This window comes from Papio anubis, chromosome 2 (assembly GCF_008728515.1).
Source record: "Papio anubis isolate 15944 chromosome 2, Panubis1.0, whole genome shotgun sequence".
Classification (NCBI taxonomy): domain Eukaryota; kingdom Metazoa; phylum Chordata; class Mammalia; order Primates; family Cercopithecidae; genus Papio; species Papio anubis.
This window is the reverse complement of record NC_044977.1, coordinates 115745406-115767972: the sequence shown is the minus strand read 5'-3', so window position 1 is coordinate 115767972 and position 22567 is coordinate 115745406. Positions and strand designations below refer to the sequence as shown.

The 22567-nt window shown below is 34.1% G+C and overlaps 1 protein-coding gene across 10 annotated transcripts in view; it reads left to right on the top strand.

Annotated features, from left to right (window-relative positions):
• The window catches only part of NAALADL2 (N-acetylated alpha-linked acidic dipeptidase like 2), a 1420296-nt gene that overhangs the window by 706550 nt on the left and 691179 nt on the right, over positions 1-22567 (top strand). For all 10 annotated transcript variants that reach the window (XM_021933744.2, XM_021933739.2, XM_021933741.2 and 7 more), the window contains one exon: positions 7455-7956. In XM_021933744.2, the coding sequence (XP_021789436.1) occupies positions 7463-7956 (494 nt within the window). In that variant the 5' untranslated portion in view covers positions 7455-7462. The remainder of the gene's footprint in view (positions 1-7454; positions 7957-22567) is intronic.

Below are 22567 nucleotides of genomic sequence, written 5' to 3'. Positions count from 1 at the left end.
TGTGTATTAGCATATTATTTTGGATGATATATCGTGGGGATATTGTTATTCTGTACATCAAAATCTAAGTGCAAAAGATAAAAGGACATTCATAGCTTATCTGACTAGATAGAGAAAAGTATATTCTCAATACAGAAATCTGCAACTGCAGAAAAAGATAACAGAAAAAAGTAAGGTTACAAACAAACCCTTCAGCTAAGACTGACAGCCTTGTGCATTAACAACTGAGATCAGGAAAATGCTGATGGAACTCGAGAAGACCCTGTAGACAACCCTCTTTGCTATGCCTGTAGTGAAGCTCAGAACTACATTAAAACTCAATTACAGTGGCTTTCTTTTAGCCAGAATATGAACATTTTTTCTCCTCCACTCTTTTTTATTTTGTAGGTTTGTGGATGTATTTATCTCACGTATGTGTGTTTCTAATGTAAGCCACTTCATACACTCTGAAGGCAGAAAGTATGTAAATTTGATAGAAGTAAGAAGTAAATATTTCTGGAAACAAGCAGGAAAAGATACTCTGGAATCTAGGTGGAGGTGGAAAAAGGACCAAGAAAGAAGGAGCCCATGGCAGAACAGGAATTATTTACACTCCCCTGAGAAAAAGAGTTTTGTGATATTAGTGATACTTAAAGTTATGTGGTAGATATCCTAAATAATACTAAGTGTTCACACTACCAGTTCAGGACACCTATAAAATTTATTGTTTTGGTTCATACTAATCAGCTCTTCTATTTGCCAAATCCTGAATTGAATTATATAATTCCGATATTTAAAAACTTTACCATAAATATAGGAACTCAGGTGGGCCTAACTAAGCATCCATTTAGGGTATGTTACACAAATTGCAGTTGCACACAGGACTCCAAAGGCTGGTCTGCTCAGGGAACTAGCAGGTGCTCATGCATATGCAAGTGTCTAAAAGAAATTTGCATGAACCGACTGGGTTTCACCAACTAATTTTTTTTTTCAAATGGTTTTGACTGCATTTTGCAATTTATAGCTCATTAATTTGACATTCTATAAGCATACCTTTTACATGTCATTTAGTGATCAACGTAACTCAGGCTTCAGGGTGAAATTTTAGTTTATGTTATCCAACTTGATTATCCACTGTGTCTAAATTCAGTGTACTACTCATTTTAGAGTAGGCTTTGACTAATGTATTTTTATATATATATATATTTATTTATTTATTCATTTATTTTTGAGACGGAGTCTCGCTCTGTTGCCCAGGCTGGAGTGCAGTGGCGCAATCTCGGCTCACTGCAAGCTCCGCTTCCCGGGTTCAGGCCATTCTCCTGCCTCAGCCTCCAGAGTAGCTGGGACTACAGGTGCCCGCAACCACACCCGGTTATTTATTTATTTATTTTTAAATAGAAATGGGGTTTCACTGTGTTAGCCAGGATGGTCTCGATCTTCTGATCTCATGATCCACCCACCTCGGCCTCCCAAAGTGCTGGGATTACAGGCGTAAACCACCAAACCCGGCCTTGACTGATTTATTTTTTCTAAACTAAAGCACAAATAATAATTTCCTTTACTTTATATGTCCTATTTAATCTATTAGTGAAGCATGAGCAACAAATAATTATTGTCATTTCTTTTATGTGGTTGATACACAAAACTGCAATTAAATAAAGAGTTCTTGATGCATTTACATACACTATAGCAGTTGCCAAGGCCATTTCAATAAAACCACAAATGGAAAAAAAAAATCTCATTATACTGAAGAATTAAGTCAGGGAACAGGGTCTTCTGAATTACTATTTTTATAGTTTTATCTTTTGCCTTGCTTTCAGGTTGACACCATTAAAGCTTTCAACAACAAAAATTTATTCCACAAACATGGACTTTATTTGTATAAAGTAGGTTTATACTGAAAAATTTATGTCAAATGTTTTTTGCCTATAAAGAATATTCTTAAACTTAGATTTAAAAATTCCTGTGAGTACTATGTAGTTCACTGTTAAAGTACCTAAAGTAAAGCTCCACAAAGATGCATAATGAATGTCTTTTGATGATGTGCTGATATTTCTAAGAAATGCCTTTGCCTCAAATCAATCCACTCAAACCAGTAAATGATTTGACATTGAAAGCTTCAGGAAACACTATATGAATATTTTTTCTCATTGTACAATAAAGATTCAATCATGGATTATCATAGGAAACTGAGATCCTGCCTTATGTTTTAAAGCTAATCTGCTAGAGTCATTCATCTATTTTACTTGTAAAATAACTTTTACAAGTAAGAAAGCCTTTATATGTGTTCTTAATTCTAATAAGATCTGTACAGTCTTTTATACTGTTGGAGTTAAAATATTATCAGTAACATCATAGTCAATGAATCAACTCAAACTTCTATGATAAACATGGTGTTCTACACCAACATTTGTAACTCAGAATTACAATTACACATCACCAATTCCTGGAACTATTAAACAGAATTCTTTAACATGGAAAAGCTCTGTTGTTCTTTGAGTAAATAGACCAAAAATAAATGCTGTAATAAGATATAGTAAAATGTAATAATGACTTTTATATAAATATTAGCCAAACTTCTCTTTTATATATCTGAACCGTAGCTAATGATTAACAGGATGCTTCCAGTTTTCAAAGGCATTTGGATACACAGCTTTATTTCTCAACATCTCCAGGTCCTTGTTATTAAAGCCTAAGGTCTCAGGTCATAGTTTGATTTAATTTACCCTGCATTTTAAAGTTGTAAGCTCCAAATATTTCTATTTTCTTAGCTCTATAGAATTTATGGAAAAAAAGAGTGAATCACTATAATTCTTAGTGTATCACTTACAGTGTGTTAGACTATGTTTTGAGCACATTAAATAATTTATCTCATTTACTCCTTATAATAACTTCAAAAATGTGGTAGTTATTATTTTTGTTTGACAAATGTGAAATTTAAGCACAAATATATTATCTGGCTTAAAGTACATAGCAAAGCTGGGATTTGAACCAGATAGTCTCACTGTGAAGTCCACTCATTTAGAGATTTACAGGGTCAGAGCATTCATGTGATAAATTCTCTCGTTATGACTGCTGAACAAGAAAGAAATACTGCTGTGATCACATTCCTAAGTGGCATAAGTAATATGTAACATTTTAAAAAAAACTTTTGTCTAATCTATATTTATTATCTAAAATATTTGCCAGACACTGTGTTAGACTAGTTCTGCAGCAACCAGAGATTATATTTTACATATTAAATTTTCATTTTATTTCCATACTTACCTTTATTTTCATATAATTTACATTGTTTAAGCCAGTATTTGTGAAAGAAATAGCATTCAGAATAATCAGTTTATTTTAAACTATCACATTTTGAATATAGATGGATAGTCATTATTATGAATCTAAGTCTGTCACAGTCCAGAAAAATACCGTTCAGTTCAACTTGTATCTGCTTTATTTTTATAATAGAGGGATAAGTGTATGTAAAAGATAAATGTCTTAGTATGCTGAATTTTGAAAATTAGTCTTTGGTTGTAGGCCTGGGTGGAAAGAGATGTCACCTAAGTGAATAAGATCTGTTGAAAATACGGAAAATATATTATACTTTTCATAGAATTGCATTTTATAAAACAGACCATGTGGTGCAATATAACATGTAAGGGTGTTACAGATATTTCCATTCATAGAAATGTCACAAGTTTCTATAACCTCCTCTATACTAAAGTATATCTCTTTTAGATAATTATTCATGCAGATTATAAAATCTACTACATGTACTTTTTAAAAATCACTCACATGGGGTAATCTTGAAGTATCATGACAGTACAAACTAACCAAATCATGTGTATCAGTAATAAAAAATTGAATGCCATTATTATGTGATTATGTCTAAGACATGCTGATTTTGTTGAGTATTTGTCTTTAAATATAAAATTTTCATATTACTGGAGAATGTGAAGCTTTGATAAAAAGAAATGTGATATATTTTTGTCTCAGAAGGTAGAGGTGTTTTTAAGACAGCTACATTCTCGGTGGGAACCATAGAATAATTTATGCTATCTCCAAGCTGAATATGTTACTAAAGTTTTATTTATTTGATAGTTTCTTTTTTGTTTATATATATATATATATATATATATATATATATATGTTTTAAGGGAAGCTAACAAAACTATCAGGGCAGAGATTTATGTTTATTTTTGCAACATGTCTATACTATTTTTAAGGCAAAATAATTTTATAGAAATAGTTACTAATTTTATAAATGTATATAATACATTTATATATACTACATATACATATATTTGATATATAAAATATATAAGACATATATAATTGATTTTACCAAGTTAGTGATTAAAATGCTTTATCATGCATGTCATTGCATACTCATAGTAATTTTCCTGAAATACTTTGGAGTTTGTTACATCAAGTGACTTCATCTACCTTTATCCCAGATGTGACTCTGCTGGAAGGTAGAATTCAGTGAAAATTTAATGATGTGTAATGAATCTAAAAGTGGTAGTAAGGGTGTCAGACAGATATCCATCATGGTGAGGAGTTAATATCTCTATCTGCATTACATTCTAATTGATGGTTCTGTCTGATGTTTGAAGAGCGTTAAATTGCTGATGTACATGTGATGGAATGCCTATTGTCAGGCTAGAGATGAAAACTCTGCCTCACCATTGCAGTTGGCTTTTAAATGATGTATAGAGAGGTGACTTTGAATGTTTGTATTAGAGGTCAGAATTAGAGATCTCACATTTCTGTAGTAACTCTCATGTGCCAAGTCTTTTTTGAGCATAAACCAAGCTCTATGATTCAACTTGAGAGAGAGAGGGAGAGAGAGCGAGAGAGACTGATTGATTAAAATGGGAGAAAAAAATCTAGAGAACTGCATGGAGAAATATTTGTGTAAGTTAATCTATAATGCATAAGCTGAACAGTTAAAGAAGTAAATATGATATCATATCAAGATACCAGCAATTCCCTGATGTTTAGGCCAAGGGGGAAAAAATTGACTAGTGGTAGGAAATTGCAGTTTATAAAGCACATTAAAATAAATTGGTTTCTAAAGTGTTTAGAGAGTCTTTATTCTACTTTCTTCAGATTTTTTTCTATCCTCTGGTATTTTATTTTGACATTTTCTTTAAACCCAGTAAGATTCAGTTTCTTCCTCTATAAGTTAATCAGCCATCACCTAACCTATCTGAATAGTTATTATTAACTTCAAACATTACTTCCTTTCTCTGCTTGTCTTGATTTTACCAAAGACAGAATTCAAATGCTACACTTCCTTGAATCATTTTGGAAACAAGGCCAAACAAGAAGGGATGGAGGGAGGGAGGGAAAAAGAAAATCAGTGTAGATCCATGAGAACGTTTAGTATATTATGTGGTGATTTTTATATTTTAATCTCTACATACAGACTAAATGTTAAAAAAAAAACACTATTGTGTGTGTGTGTGTGTGTGTGTGAATATTATACATCCTCCTCTCCATCTCCACAATGTCTTGCAGAATTGTATAATTATTAACTCCCCACCAATCCTTGACAGTTCTATCTCCTCTAAGACTAGAAATGTTCCTTCTAACTCATATAACCTATCCACTACTCAATAGATGCTTTAGGTTCACTATGTGAATGAATCCTGATGACAACACTACAAAGTTTATATTAATATTATACCCATTTCATATACGAAGACCCTGTGTTGTAGGAAAGTTAAGTTTTTTGTCAGTGTCACCTTCTCCTAGTTTTTCCTCAGTATCTTTGGCCCTTGTGCACTATGCTCAGTCATAGCATACCACTCTAGGGTTTTCAAGTGGGGCTTTCTTATTCTCCCTTTGTGTTTGTAAATTTTCCCCTTTCTGGGTATTCTCCTCTCACACCCTCCTCTCTTGCAAAAGCAACTTAGAGGTCACTTTTTAAAAATAATTATTTCTTGTATTTTCTGATAGAATCAATCACCCCTGAGTTTCACTGACACTTTGCATATTTTATCTCACTTTTTTGTTTGTTTGCATTGTCTCTCTGATTTGATGGTTCCCTATTTGTGGAATACGGTCCTATTTATTTCTCTCTTCATTACTTATCTCTGCCTGGCATGCATTAGATAATCATCTTTACTGAGTCAATGCTGGGTAAGAATGATTCCTAGATTTTAGAGTAGCATATGAAAATTCTAGTCAGAATTACAGTTTTTATTTTATAAAATGTAATATTTAGTTATATTTGAACTTTCTTAAAAATTTAGGAAATTTTAATTATATGGGCCTCAGCTAGCCAAGACTGGAGGTATGTATGGCCATAACTCTGTGCATAAGTGCCACTCCCTTCGTGAAATCCTTGTTTTATCTTTTTCATAGGAATATACTTGTCCACCACGATTCCTAAGGCAATTAGCTAATCAATTATCAGTTGAGCTGTGTTCTTTGCCCACCACAGTAGGACACACAGAAAAATCATAAAACATTGTGAGGGACCTAAGATCCAGCTGGGGTGACAAATCTAATACACAGAATATTTAAGTATAAATACTCTTAATCTGCAGCCATAATACACCAGTGGGTTACTGAATACAGGCTTAAGACCACTTGCAGTTAATTCGCCCAGTTTTCCTAATACCACTCAGCAGGATACAACAAGCTGTCATCCAAAGCTGTGCAGGGGAGAAGAACCTCCATCTGCCACTCCTGTAGCAAGGTTATGAAACCAAACTCTCCTAGGCTGGCAAAAGGCTTTCCTCTTTGGATTGATGCCATCCCAGACTTTTATTTAAAGTTCACTGAGCCAGGCCAATTCATGTCACTAATTTCTTGGGACATCTCGGTCCTCTCTCATAGTCTTAAAGTTTTGTAATCTTTTTGGTAAGTTATGAATCTGTAACATAACAGATTTTGCTTCTTGTAGAATTCATACTTCATTTAGTTGTTCTGCCTATTCTTATAATGAATTTGTGTTTTTAAGACTAGCTCTGGCAATGTAATCATTCCAGAGCTTTTATTATTTTTTCCCTTTCACTTACCAAATAACAGCTTTATTACTTTTGTCTTCAATTTTTAAAAGTTATTTTGTAACCATGAAGGTTTAATTTTGCCTTCTACATTGCATCATCCTTCAATATAATTGCGCATTCATGACTGTTGTTATTCTCCTGAGCTTCAAAGATTAATGGGGTGTGTGTGTGTGTGTGTGTGTGTGTGTGTGTGTGTGTGTAATTTTGTTTTCTCATAGCTTTTCCACTAAATACCTTCTACTTTCGTTTTTCTTTTGTCTTCCTTTCCTATAATGACATCAACAGAAAATTATAAGATTAATTAAATAAAACACAAGTTTCTAGAAGGAGAATTTAATTCCCTTTATTATAATCATTAAAGTTTTATGGATGCCCAATATGGCTTACTGTTTTGTTTTCACCTTGTTAGTTTTTTAAATTGTGTGTTTATTTTATTAAAATATATATTTCTTATTTTCACAGGTAAAAAGATGGCCTATCAAAAGGTCAATGCAGATCAAAGAGCTCCAGGACACTCACAGTACTTAGACAATGATGATCTTCAAGCCACTGCCCTTGACTTAGAGTGGGACATGGAGAAGGAACTAGAGGAGTCTGGTTTTGACCAATTCCAGCTAGACAGTGCTGAGAATCAGAACCTAGGGCATTCAGAGACTATAGATCTCGATCTTGATTCCATTCAACCAGCAACTTCACCCAAAGGAAGGTTCCAGAGACTTCAAGAAGAATCTGACTACATTACCCATTATACACGATCTGCACCAAAGAGCAATCGCTGCAACTTTTGTCACCTCTTAAAAATACTTTGCATAGCCACCATTTTATTTATTTTTGGGATTTTGATAGGTTATTATGTACATACAAATTGCCCTTCAGATACTCCATCTTCAGGAACAGTTGATCCTCAGTTATACCAAGAGATTCTCAAGACAATCCAGGCAGAAGATATTAAGAAGTCTTTCAGGTAGGTAAGAAGAAACAGATGTTGTTTGAATGCATTTCTTGGGAAAAATGTCTCACAGGGGTATTGAACTAATGATTTTGCCGTCGTTCAAGTCAGTTTTGCAAGCTGAGAAACGTAACTTACCACCACAACAAGAATAGAAACTTCAAAGGGGGGGCACAGATTTTCAGATTTATGGTACTGCAATATAAATTTGTGATGCAGTTTTATTAATTACTAGTAAGAATCATAACTACTATGGAGACTAAAAGTCTCCAGCCACTGTATTTTCTCCCTCTTGGGGAGCCTCATTAGACCAAATTGGGATGCAAAGATTGCCAGATATACAGGTAATAAAAACTAGGATGTTAGCCATATGATTAAAGACTTTAATGACATCAGAGTAAAATAAACCTGCTTTATGGGCTGAAGTAACTGTCTTCAAAAGCTTAGGTGATGTCATATAACTAGTGGATAACTTGGAAAAGCTGTTTGTTATTTTATTAGCATACATGTTGAGTTGTAAAATGTTTTCTAGTTTACATGTTTAGTGAAGTGAAGAACTGGATATGCAAGATGAGGTATTACCTTCCACATATATCTTCTATATTTGCAGAAAAAGAGTAGTCCTAGGTGAGTCATGTATGTTGTTTGTAGGTAGATAGAGTAGTGAGGTACTACTTCTCCAGGATATTCTTTCTGGGTTATGCTGATTTGTTACAGCTAAGATGTTGGCAGGTGTGCATTTCCAGGAATTTTCTCAGGGAAGCATGTCCACTGAAGATGTGTCACTTAATTCATGTGCTGAAATACCAGGTGTATTGGTGTTGGTGGATTCTAATCCTCTTCCTGAAGATTAGGCCTCAGTGACTGACAGGGATGTGTTCCCTATATCCTTCTGTGTCTGCTATTCCCTTTTGTATAAGCATCCCTGGACATTTAATATGTGGATAATAACACTTTTCATGAGACTTCCCGATGTAAAATTGTTTACATTGAGCTGAAAGATATGCTGTTATCTTATAATGAATGATTGTATTTATCAGGACCCAATGAAGACATCGGAAAATTTCCTGAATATTTAAAATAAAAGGCATTTAAAGTAGAGAAATGCTTCCATCAGTGATCAGGAACTTATGAGCCAATCAGGGGATACTCAGGTAGCCCAGAGATTCACAAAATGGAGCCATTACTGAACCTAGACTAGGGGGAGAAAGCAATGGGACTGGAATGTCTGTGCATACAAGTGCAGATGAGGGCCATAACCTCAGCTGGAGACACCACTGAAGATAGAGAGAGGGAAATACCCTAGCTTCTCTTTTCTTCCTGCCACTAAGTGTCCTAGCTATTGTCCTATTGGCTGAAACCAGCAAGAGACTGCTGACTTACAACTTGAGAAAACTCATTTTGAAGGGATCCACTGCCTGCAATATAGGATGGAGCAGAAGAAGGGAAAGTTGCAGATAAATCCAACTGGCTCAGGATGTTATTAGAAAACAAACCAAGAAAATAGAAGGACTCTATAAAACTGTTTTTACTTTAACTTCGTTATGGACATCTGTTCTATTACAAAATGTCTTCTGGAAAAAGATCCATAGCGTTAATTTCTTTTTAACGTTAAGGACAATTATGTGTATGTTTTTTGTTTGTTTGTTTTTCCTGAGCAGCTGGTTAGTTTTTAATTTATTGATGCAATGAATATCATAACCTAGTCTGCTTCCTTCTTTACTTTGACTCTTAGTAAATTTAGAGTCAAATTTGTATTTGTAGGTTTATAAGGAACTTTATGACATGCATTTTGTTTACAAACTAAGCTACGCATTTATTTTCCCTCTTTATATAATTGTGGCTTTCCTTGTCTTGTTTTAATTCATTTTTCAGCACTGTAGTCATCTTTAAAAGCTGACTTATGTCCTCTTTGCAAATAGGCAACTGATTATAAAATTTAAAATATTTAATAATTACATTAAAATATTCATTATTTCTCTCAGAACGGAAACTGCAAGGTGGTAAGGATTATATTCCAGTCTTAGACTACAAAATCAACAAAATAACATACGTGTCAAAGCTAGCTATGAAAGCATAACCACTAGCAATTACACTCCCAGGTAGTACTCTGTGATTAGACACAGATTCACAATTATGGGCCCATCAAGTAGCCATATTTTTTTTCTTTATTGAGATAACATACTTTCTTCTTCAAAACAATTGTATTTTTGTACAAATATCTTTACAAACATAACAGCTCCTCATCCAAAAATAACTTCTCCCTCAGTAGTCGTCCTAACCACATGTCGTTATGAATCTCTGTTTACTAAGCAATCTTAGCCTTAATTCTGTGCCTCCTAGTAGTAGTAGATTCCTGCTATTACTTTTCATGAATTTATTACCAATTTTGTGCTCTTACTGGTCCACTATTTTGTTCAATTGCTGTATCTCTTTTCTATTGGTTCTCTTTTCCTGGACATGCTCTAAACCTGTGTCAGTTCTTATCAAACAGCCTAAAAGTTGTGCAATACAAAATATGTTCTTTTTATAATAGACTGCAGACTCAATGAGAGAATGGACTACACTTGTTTGTGCACCATTAAAATGCCATCATCTAATAGACATTGAGAAATTATTTTTTGAAGAATGAAATGAATGCATGAGTAAATGAGAAACAGATCTGTTTAATTTATCAATTATATTACATATTTTAAAAATTATTTTATCATTTAGATTTTTCATTATATTATAAAATATATACAAAATATTATGAACATAGTATTTATTTATATTATATAATATAATTATTTTAAGTTATATAATTATATTATGATTACTCAGAGGATAGCCTATGTTCTAATTTTAAAGAAGTGGCAATTTATATCAAAACCACATACTGTAAAAATATCGAAGTATCACTACTGATGCTTCAGTTCCAGCTGAGGCATAAAGACAGTTGATGCTACATTTCTAAGACTAGCATGTAGCATGTAGAGCTTTGAAAAAATGATAGTATGGGCCCAGAGATGATTATCCATTTTTGGCTTATGAGAGGTTAGAGAAGCAAAGGCTAGGTAGAATGGAGAAAGTGAAGCATTTTTGAAAAAGCTGCTGATGTGCTTTAAGTCTCTGTCTCTTCTCAAGAAAGGAGTCTCAAATCCAGTGGAAAAAGTTTAACAGAACTATTTGGAAGATGTAGAGGTGGCAAAACTACTTATAATAACTTGATGTCTTTCTTATTCAGAGAATTCAGCCTCTTACTTCCCATATCTAAGTGGTAAGAGATTCACTGGCTAGTTGCTGATAAAAGTGCAAAAGAAGGCCAGGCATGGTGGGTCAAGCCTATAATCCCAGCACTTTGGGAGGCCAAGGAGGGTGGATTGCCTGAGGTCAGGAGTTCGAGACCAGCCTGGCCAAGATAGGAAAACTCCGTCTCTACTAAAAATACAAAAACAAAAAAAAGAAAAATTAGCTGGGCATAGTGGCGGGCGCCTATAATCCCAGCTACTTGGGAGGCTGAGGCAGGGAGAATCACTTGAACCTGGGAGGAGGAGGTTTCAGTGAGCTAAGATTGCACCATTGCCCTCCAGCCTAGGCAACAGAGTGAGACTCTGTCCCAAAATAAAATAAAGTAAAATAAAATAAAATAAAATAAAATAAAAATTGCAGAAGAGGTAGTTGTTTTAGGTGGCGTATGGCGAATATTATTTCTGTCTGGGCTGAGAGGGAGATAGCAGGAGGCTTGGAGAGGGAAGAAGCTTGAGGGGTGTTCAGATCCCTGGGGACTGTAAACCAGGAGCTGCAGGAGGGTACATTATTACTCATGTCAAAGGAAAATGAGAAGTCTCCAGTTGTAGAATAAAGAGTCTCCAAAAAACACACAAAGCGTACACCAGAAAAGTTTCAGCTGAGAACTCTTCCTGAGTAAACACGTTCTCTGAGTCTCACTGAAGTGTTGATCACCAAAGTGATTTAATTCTTTTGCAATTTGTACTAGTTTTTGTTTTTATTTTTGCATCTTTTCCCAATGCTAATTGCTATATTCTCCAATACATTATTCTTTTATTCCTATTCTCCAGGATGAAATGTCATTGTTATCCTTTTGTGGACCAGAGATATTTGTGACTCTGTGTCAAGTGCTTGTCCCTAATCTAATCAGCTTAAGTCAGTTGAGATGCTGGTTATCTTGTATAAACCATGTTTACCTATGACTGTTGAGAAAGCTCTTTAACTTAGAAGAAGCTTGAATGTCACAGGTGCAATAGTTCATTTCCATTATATAATAAAGCCACCAAGCCTTTAATAATGTATTTTTTATTTAAAGAAATGACATACACACACTCATATATATAATTGTTGTTTTGCCATTGAAAGTAATGGCAAAAGCAGCAATTACTTTTGCACCAACCTAATAAATTCTGAAGATCATAAGCATATTTCTGAGCAGAGTAAGTATGTTGAAAACTTCAAAACATAGTTTGAAAATATAATATTGTAATATAAGATATTTGAATAGATAAATTAATGAAGTTTAGTTTATTTTTGAATGCAGGAATATGTTTGCCTTTGACAGCTGTAGATGCTGTGAAATGTTGAGACAAAACGGAGAAAAATGTGTTGTATTCTAATTATGGCTAATATAGTTTCTTTTTCTTAATGGAAAGGGCATTATGGTTCTTTCTAATTATAAGTGCAACATGTACAGAAAATTATAAAGAAAAAAGTAAACACCATCCATAATCCTACCTCTTTTAAAAAATCATTGTTATTTCCTTCTATCATTCCCTATGAATCAGCAAAATTGTATTAGGCCATGTATTCCTTTGACACCTGCTTTAGAATTTTTTTAATTAAAATATTAGAATCACTTTTCAAGCCAATAAATATGGATTTAAATCACTACATAAAATACTGCCTGGTATTCCATTATATGGATGCCATGTAATTTAACCTATTTCTTATAAAGGGACCTTTCAGTTTCCTCTGCAAACATTCTTGTACACAAATCCAAGTGTTCCTATTTAATTATTCCCTTCCGATAAATTCCTGGAAACAAATCACAGCTTCATGGAGTTCACATTTGTGTAGTTATTTGCTTTGTGTCACCAAATTGTCTTCCAGAGCCACTAGCCGTCCAGGTTCTTATTTTTTATTTGCTTTTGATAGGCCAAAAATAATGTTGATAAAGGTTTTCTATGTGAATTGACCTTGTGCATTTCATTTTTCATATATGAGTTACTTTTTAAAGGAGTTTCCCCATGGCTTTTATTGGTTCTTTCCCATGGTGTTTATAGGTTCAGAAACTAAAATGTCATAATAGTAAAATAGTCAGTCACAGTATGTATGGTACCCCATCTCTTTGCATTTCTTTTGCTAAACACATTTTGCTTTCTAACTTCACAAATAAGATGAATAAATAATAAAATACAATCTCTAGAGATGTATCTATTTTTAAATGTTCGCATTATTTGGACAGGGCAATGTTTTTCATCATTGATACAAGTAAGCAAGCATGAATTAATTTATACTGTGAAATGATCTTTATAAGCAAAATAAAACACCATATTTTCTTAGCTGAGGGTTAACTCTTAAAAACGTTTGAAAATGTTATAAATTGGCTGGGCACGGTGGCTCATGCCTGTAATCCCAGCACTTTGGGAGGCTGAGGCAGGCAGAGTATGAGGTCAAGAGATTGAGACTATCCTGTCCTGGCCAACATGGTAAAACCCTGTCTCTGCTAAAAAATACAAACATTAGCCGGGCGTGGTGGCACGGGCCTGCAGTCCCATCTCTCTGTGTTTGAGGAGGAATTGAATCCTGGGAGGTGAGGTTGTGGATGAATAGGAATGAAATAGTGGAAAGGACTTGAAAGAAGGAAGAGAAAGAAAGAAAGAAAGGAAGAAAGAAAGAAAAGAAAGAAAGAAAGAAAGAAAAGAAAGAAAGAAAGAAAGAAAGAAAGGAGGAAAGAAAGAAAGAAAGAAAGAAAGAAAGAAAGAAAGAAAAAGAAAGAAGAAGAAAGAAAGAAAGAAAAGAAAGAAAGAATGGAAACTTAATAATGAATGACAGAGATCTTGTCTGAAACCCAGGGGGAAGGAAATGGTCATTACTTAATATAATAAATTGAAGTGGATTCCTAAGCCTCGTTTGTTTTCTGTTCTTCTAAATGTACTTTTACAGATAATCTTCTACTCCCTTTTCTCTTTCTTCTTTCTCCTCTTCCTCCTCCATTATTCCTTTTCAGCAACTAATTAGTATATTTAGTTATCTTATGTGTAATATGGGTGGTGCATTTTGTAGTACTAATTGAACTTTACCATTGACACTATTTGGTTAGGTTACCTGGCTTTAATGGCATTGAACCAAAGGAATGACAGATTCACTGCATATACACTGCCACTTCCTGTATCATGCTCCGTGTCCATGAATCACAGCACTCTTTATCACTGCACTCAGACCTTGCCTCAGAATTCTTCTCCATCCAACATTCTTGAAAGCCCTTATTATTTGATCAGAAGTACATAAGAGGGAATTTTCCATTCTTATCCTATGATCTAGCTATGCTGGATCAAAAGATATAAATAAATTCATTTAACTTACAAGGATGACTTTTTCTCTTCTGAAAAGATAAATTCCATAATTTTACCGGGTCAACTATCTACAGCCAAGAAACACAACTTATGACCACTCCACAGTGCCGAAGAGTTCAAAATCTTAGAACCCTGCATTTTAACATTCAATATATTTTTATGGTATTTCCAGACAAAGTTGATCTCTTGAAAGGAGAAAATCTCTGTCCAAGCTATCTAGAAACAAAATACATATAATTTACTTTTTCACCCATATCTTTCTCACCAGCACTAATTTATCATCTTGTGACATAAGAAAATAAGCACCTGGGCTGTTTTCCTGTCCCCTTGTTTTAACCCAGGCATTAGGTTTGTTTGCTTGTTACAATATTGGTGTCTTTCCTGTGCAAACAGTTTTCTCATTTTTTTATCTCTCCCTTTCCACACCTGCCACCCATGTTAACTTCCTTCCATTCAAGAACCACTGTACTTCATTTACCAAAGAATGTATAATTGAGCAAGTTTCCTGTTCAAGAAAGCTGACCAGTTATACATTACCTCCGGTCTTAAATGAGGGAGGCAAAGTAGTCCTTACCTAAAGATAAACTGGCTGTGGAATCCATGAAGACCCACAGAGTGTTCTTATGGTTTTCAGGGCACTAGAAAGGCTAATATAAAATAGTGGTCTGTCTCTCCTCTCTCCCCACAGGAATATATTTTTCACTGACATGCTTTTGTACAAACACAAGATTTTACTGTTGTTTGATGATGGTGATGTCATCAGCAACTGTTCTCTTCTACTCTCCAGCCTTACTTTCCAATCATTTCTTTGGCCCCTCTTCACATTATTATTGTTATTATTATTATCGTTATTTTGTACTTTGTCTTCTCTATTCTTCGTGTTTTTTTGTCTCTCTCTAATTTCAGTATTAAAATGAATGAGAGTAGGAAGATTGGGAGAAATGAAGAAAGCAATAAAGCAACTGCTATTTTAATTGGAGAAAAACATGTAAATGTATGCACATAATTCAGTGTATGCAAACAATAACAGAGTGAATTTAACAGTAATAGAGTGATGGCTCCTAAAGGAAGTAATTAACTATCCTATTATTGATCTCTCCAGATAACAAATGTACATTGTCTTAAGTTTAATCAGAAAAGGAATACGTAGGATAAGACTGATTTAATTATCCATAGAGTTTCATTGCTCTGAACCTTAAATAAGGCAACTTCTTAATTCAGAGTTTCTTAGTGTTATGCAGAATGGCATTAATTGTCTTAACTGGATTCAACTCACAGATACAAGCTTATGACCCTCACAATCCTTAGGTATTTGGCTAGAGCAGCACCCACCAATGGGAAGAATAAAGATTGTTGACAGTAGGGCCTTTGACTGCATAAGCTTCTCCATCTTAACCTATTAAAATACTGTAAAATACTGTTTGAGATCTGGCTCAAGTGCCCACTCCTTCATGGAAATTTCACTGATATCCCATCAGCTGAATTTTCTATTTCCCTTTGCAGCCCACAGTACTTCATTTCCTTTCATTTTGTTGGCATGAATCACTTTGTTTCATGGTGGAGAAAGAACTATGGGTCTGGCAGAGTTTAAATAGCATGTAGGCACTCAGTAAATCTTTACTGCATGAGAAAATGAACCAGAATGCAGATCTTCTTGATAAACCTTCATTTCCATGTGGATTATCACTTTTTTAAAAAATGAAAATAATGTATACTTCTGGTTATTTATACCTGTTATTGAAATTTTAATCATACATATATATGATTCACATATATAAAAATGGCTGTGTGTGTGTTTATATATATATATGGGATATGTGTGTGTATATATATATTTATTTATTCATATATACACACACACACACACATCCTAATCCATGCTTTAGAAATTAAGCAAGATATTTGAGAATACACACACACACACACACACACACACACACACACACACCCCTTTGATTTTTAAACAAATTTTATGTATGTACTCATAGCATGTACTAAAAAAATTGATTTTGAAGAGAGAGGATTTTTTTTTTTCTTACATAAACATGAGCTGGGTGTCTACTATATTCCAAGCACTTGGCTAGTCACTCTATAGTTTTTAATGACATTCTGTTTAATCTTGAGAGCATTCTTTTTCTATAAAGAAGAAATGAAAATAAAGATTTCACAAAAGATATTTCCCTGATCACAGGTTTTCAGGAGGTACAAAGTGGATCCCCTCACAGGTCTTTTTATATTCTGCTAATTTCAACTTCAGGAAGAGGTTGTCTCAGTCTGGGCCATTTCTGCCTAAAGGTTTGCTTTTTTACTCTCAATGGTCAGGTTCAAGGATTCCGTCTCTCTCTCCTCCTCAGCCCCCATGCACTCACACATGCACAAAATTATTTTATCCATTTGGTTACAGACTGAGATTAGGTTAGTTACTTTCCTGGTAAGCAATTGTCCTTTTCTTACTCTTTTTTATTGAGTCTATCTGATGTAAAGCATCAGGACCAAGTTAGAGTGTTAAGGATCAAAATGTTGGAACCGTTAATGTTTCTAATTTATGTTGTATTATTAATTAGCAGGATCTATTTTACATAATTGCAGGGATTATCTTGTACTGTCAATGAACTATTTCCATCAGATATATCAGGATCATCTGTGATACTGGCTGCCTGTTCTGAAAATTGATCAGCCTTAGGGCTAGTCACATTTTTCTTGTATCTTTTTCCTGCATTGACTATAATATGCTTTTCCATCCATCCACTTCTTGATCTTATTGGTTTCAAAAAGGAACAAGATCAGTCAGTTGTAGTACAGGGGAATAACAAACCTTTTCCTTTGAGGATCAGATATGTCAATTTCCTCTGGATTCATTTGATTTCCCCACACTCACGCTATAGAAAAGTTGGTAATGATCACATTTAGTAGAGTGCGGTGTAAGTGAAACATGGAAAGGTTGCGAACTGTTTGCATGCTTCTCTCTTTCACGTTCCTGTTTAATGTCAATGAAATCAAGATTCAAGTGGCAGACATGGTCCTTTGAGATTTGCAATTTGAAAATCCTAATCCATGCTTTAGAAATTAAGCAAGATATTTGAGAATTTCAGCTGAAACCATTAATTCCATAATCTCATAGGAGTAATTTACAGGGGAGCATTTAAATTAAAATATATTTTAAAATAGATTTTTTATGCCAAATGTATTGAATCAATTCAATACTTTATTGCAGTCACTTAATTTTTTTTTCCAGTGGATATTTCTAGCTAATGAGAGAGAAAGTAAAGTTGCTGAGTAATTCAGATACCAAAAACAGATGATGAACAACCCCACTCTACTGTCCCCTTCCTGGGAAACCATCACTGAATGGATAGGTAATTTTATTTTTGAAAATTGTAGATGCTTATATAACCAGTGTAATGTTCAATTTTATGTAGCAACTAGGCTAATACATGGTACCCAGATGTTTGGTCAAATATTATTTTAGATGTTTCTGTGAAGGCATTTTTAAGATGAGATTAAGATATAAATTAGTAGGCTCTGAATAAAGCTGATTATCATCCATAGTGTGGGTAAGGCTCATCTAACCCATTGCAAGCTTTAACAGGTAAAGACTGACCTTCCCAGAAAAGAGGTAATTCAACCAGCAGACTGCCTTTTGACTGAAACTGTGTTCTTGCCTGGGTCTTTAGCCTGCTACCCATCCTGCAAATTTTTGACTTGCCAAGCATTCACAATTGTGTGAGTCAACTCTTTAAAATAAACCAATCTGGCTCTCTTCATACACAAGCACACACACACACACACACACACACACACACCCCTACATCCTATATGTTCTGTTTCTCAGGAGAACCCTGTTTTATACATACAGATTTAGATAACTGAAATAAACCAATGTCATATGGTTGCAGTTTTAAAATTCTAGAATGATTTAGTCAGTCCTTAGCATTTAACTAATAATATGAAAAATTGATATTGAAATTTTTAGAAATTACCAATGTTCATTATTATCTTTATTTCATTAAAACATTTCATATTATTTTTAATGTGGTAATATTAAGTCTATGAAAGCACAGAATTTGAAATTATATTCTATGTATCTAACAAATACTTCAAATATATTACTAAAAATGCTTAATCATTTTCTTCAGCTTATTCGGTTTGTGGCATCAAGATGTAGTCAACTCCCTAAGCAAAAATTCACTTTCCAAATTTCACAAAATGTCATTCTTATCTATAAAAAAAATGGTATTGAAGTTCTCTTTCCTTTCATTATAACTGGAGAAAATATATTAAATTTTATATGCCTGATTTGGGAAATCAGTTTCTGTCTTCAATAACTGATTGTGTGTTATATCTGGGTCTTTTACAAATGAAGTGCACTTCTATTGCTTAAAAATTGCTTTCCTGTGCAACATGATGTAGTAATGAATTAAATCCAAATGAGCCTTATATTCACAATGTCATAATATGTAACTCATCCCCTGTGGAACTTTTTTATTATCTAATACAAGGCAAGCTAATGTCTTCCTCTCATGGCTCACTTCTCAGAAGGGTATGCAGCTTTCAGTATTAGAAATAAAGAAAGAAAACTATGATTTGAAATCAAATTATCTTTTTATAAACTCTCTAAATCACAGAGAGCACCTTAACATGTCCTGAAATATGCAAATCTAATTCTGATAGAACAAGAAACAAAAGAAGCAGTTCCAATTCTATGGAGTACATTTGTATCTGTGAGAATAAAATGCAGCTGAACATTTTTCTTTGAACAGAAATGTGTGCAGGTGATTTTACCTTCAATAAAAATAAGACAAGTGTGGGCGTTTTCTCTCTATTTCTTTGCTTGGTTTCATTATATTAACTCTATTCTGTAGGGAACAACTTGTAAGATCAGCTTGTACCAATATTGTAGTGCAAGCTGCTACATAGATTTAAAATCTCTAATTTATTAGCCTGATAATTTTTGTAATTTGATGAAACACATCAGATGTTCCCTTGTTGTAACTTCCTTAGGCTTATCTGGAAGGTATATTTTAATTTAACTGGATATTTCAAAATGTGTGTTGCTATTTCATATGGGTAAAGAGCAAAGATAGACAAATATTTATTTTAGTCCATTGGGACAGCCAAGAAATATTGTGTCAGGTTTTTATAAGCTGTTATTTCTTGTGATTCCTGAAGGTTTTTCTCTTGGGGTGGCCTGGGCAGATTTTTTTTTTCTTCATCCTGTTCATGTTCATGGTAGCTAGATCTGAGTCAATTGCTGCTGGATATAACATGTGGTCCAGATCTAAGCCTTCCCTCCACTTTCTTATTTTAAGTAGAGAACAAATTCCTATAAGATCTGTTTTTGATGGTTTAATTTTTAAATTATATTTCAATCAAATAATTAAAATCACATACAACCATAAGCAAATTATCTGTCTATGTAGAACAGTGCAAGGGAGATAGAAGCAAGGTCAAAGCTATAAACTGTTATGGGGGAAAGTAGACACCTCAGCTTTCTAATTTAATGATTTATGCTGTTCTTAATCAAATTTACATTCCAGTTTAAAAATAACACCTAATATCCTATCATCACAAGACACATTAAAGGCCCCATTTAATGCCAATATATTTATTCATGTTAACAAATATTTACTGAAGGCCTACTGAGTGATGGGTACTGAGCTAGGTACTACAGACAAAGCACTGAATAAAATACACGAGATACCTGCATTTATGGTATTTATGTTCCCATTGGTCAAACCTAGACAATAGGAACACACTTGTTTATATAAACAAAACACAATGACACAAAATTACTCATTGTTATAGGAATAAAGGAAGGAAAGAAAGGAGGGAGGGAAAGAAAGAGGGAAGAAATATAGTTTGCAAAGGTACCTAGGTGATTATTTGGGATGAAGTGGTCAGTTCAACTTCAAATGAACACCGTGCTCTATGATGGTGGATCAGCCCCTCTTCGCCTCTTCAGAGATTCTAGGATTACCTGGCAACTCACTGGCTGGCAGAGCCTGCCCCACCTCTTAACTTCGCTGAATGCCGTAGAGCTGTTTCTTTACTAATTTATTTGGTTTTGGCCATCACATTTACAAACAATAACAAAACAAACAAAACAAACCCACTTGTAAAGAGCAAGTTCAACAGAAAGTGCAGAGGAGGCTACGTTCTCCCCTCTTGCTGAATTTCTATTCATTTGTAACATTCCACGTGGAATTTTACTCTTCCAAACAAGCGTCGCTGCTCCATTCCTACCTCTCTCTTTAAAAATATTAAAAGTACAGTAATTGGTTTAAAGTTCTACTTTTCTTCTCAAAATAGCCTCACTTCTACGGATTGCCTCATCACTTTCAGTTATTGTGTTTTGGGGGGTTTTCCCCATAAATTTCACATTACATGCAGAACTCATATGGTATGAGTAATAAGAGAAATATATTTCTGATTCTTCAGTCCTATTCTAAAAGAACCAAGTTAAGGATGATACATTAATCCTGGATTCTTGATTTCTTCATTTCATTTTAATCAGTTGCAATCATTTAAATTAGTTGAAATTTGCTAATTATATACAATTATGATATGATGACCAGTGGTGTATGTTAACTTTTTAAAAATGCAGGCCATATTAGTGAGGAAAAGTCATTTAGAGACATGGAAATTAAACAAAGATGTTAACATCAATTTTCCTAATATCAGTTTATACTGCAATTTCAGCTCTTCATATGTATAGGGACAGGGTTTGGGGAAGGCATTCTGCTGTAGCCTTTTCAGTTGCCCTTTTGACAACTTATGGCCAAAGTAGGAAGAAGTTGGGGCCAGAGGATTTAACAACATTCAGTATGTTCTCAGAATTGAAAGAGTGGTACTTCTGTGGTAATCATCAAAGCAGAAAAGATAGTGATTGCTGATAGCAATTTTCATTTCAGAAATAAAATTATTTTTCTATTTGGGAATCAGAGCAAACTAAATAACCAACAGTACTGATATTACTACAATAACCTATAACCAGAAAGAGAAATTTGGGGATTGTGGAAAATGTTGCTTAGAAAATAATTTGCTGATTGGTTCGAGAAAAAAGATGTGAAAATAACACAGGATGACCAAAAACGTTTAGTAAATCCAGGTAACAATTTGGGGTCAAAGAAACAAGATAATGACAAGAGAAACAAAATGAATTAAAGTTTTTACTTTTTCTACCTGATAGTTCCAGAGGGTTCCTGGAATAAGTGCACCTGGGTTAGAAAGTAATCTAGGACCACAATATTACTCTAGTGTCTAGTTTAGAAAATTCTTAGAAGAAGGGAAGAAAAAAAGCTACACTGTAAGCTAATGGAAGAAAGAGTCAACAACAGTGCAGTTGAGAAATTACCGTTCAGCTATTCAAATCTGAGAGACCACCTCTCATATCCTGTGTGGGGCTATGTCCAGGTGCGGGGAAGAAGGTGATTCTTTGCTCTAGGGAATATTTATCCAACCTAAGTCTGGATCTGGAAAATTAATAATAATGTGGATTGGAATCCAAAAAAAAGCTACAAAACTTAGCAGAAAATCAAACACACTTCTAGATCTCCCTTGACCTTGGAAAGTTGACCAGGACTTTCCAGAATTTGTACGGAAGCTGTACACTCAGTGTTTAATAGAATTAAACACAGAATTTTTTTGTGCATTAACATAACTGTGTCATAGGAGTATTTATGTTTTGTGTTTCTGAAATTCTCCAGAGTTCTGGGAAACAGGAACATGCATCTAGAACTATTGTTGAAATATCAACTCAGGAGCTACAATGGTAACCTAGATATCAACTTATGATCTTTTTCATATAGCTACTAACAGAATTTTTAGGAAAATAAAATAAATAAAATTTAAAAACTGGTTTTCATTTGCTCCTGAGTTAGTTGTACCCTAAAGCAATGGCTCAGACTTCAGCGATGGTCTACGCATTAGCACAGATCACTTCCTAGGATGTTTAGACGTAGTTTTCTCTTGATCCAATGCTGCTGCCTTCTCTAGTCAGTCAGTCAGGAAAGGGAAAATTAGGGTCATTCTACATATATTCATATTCCCTGTAGTGC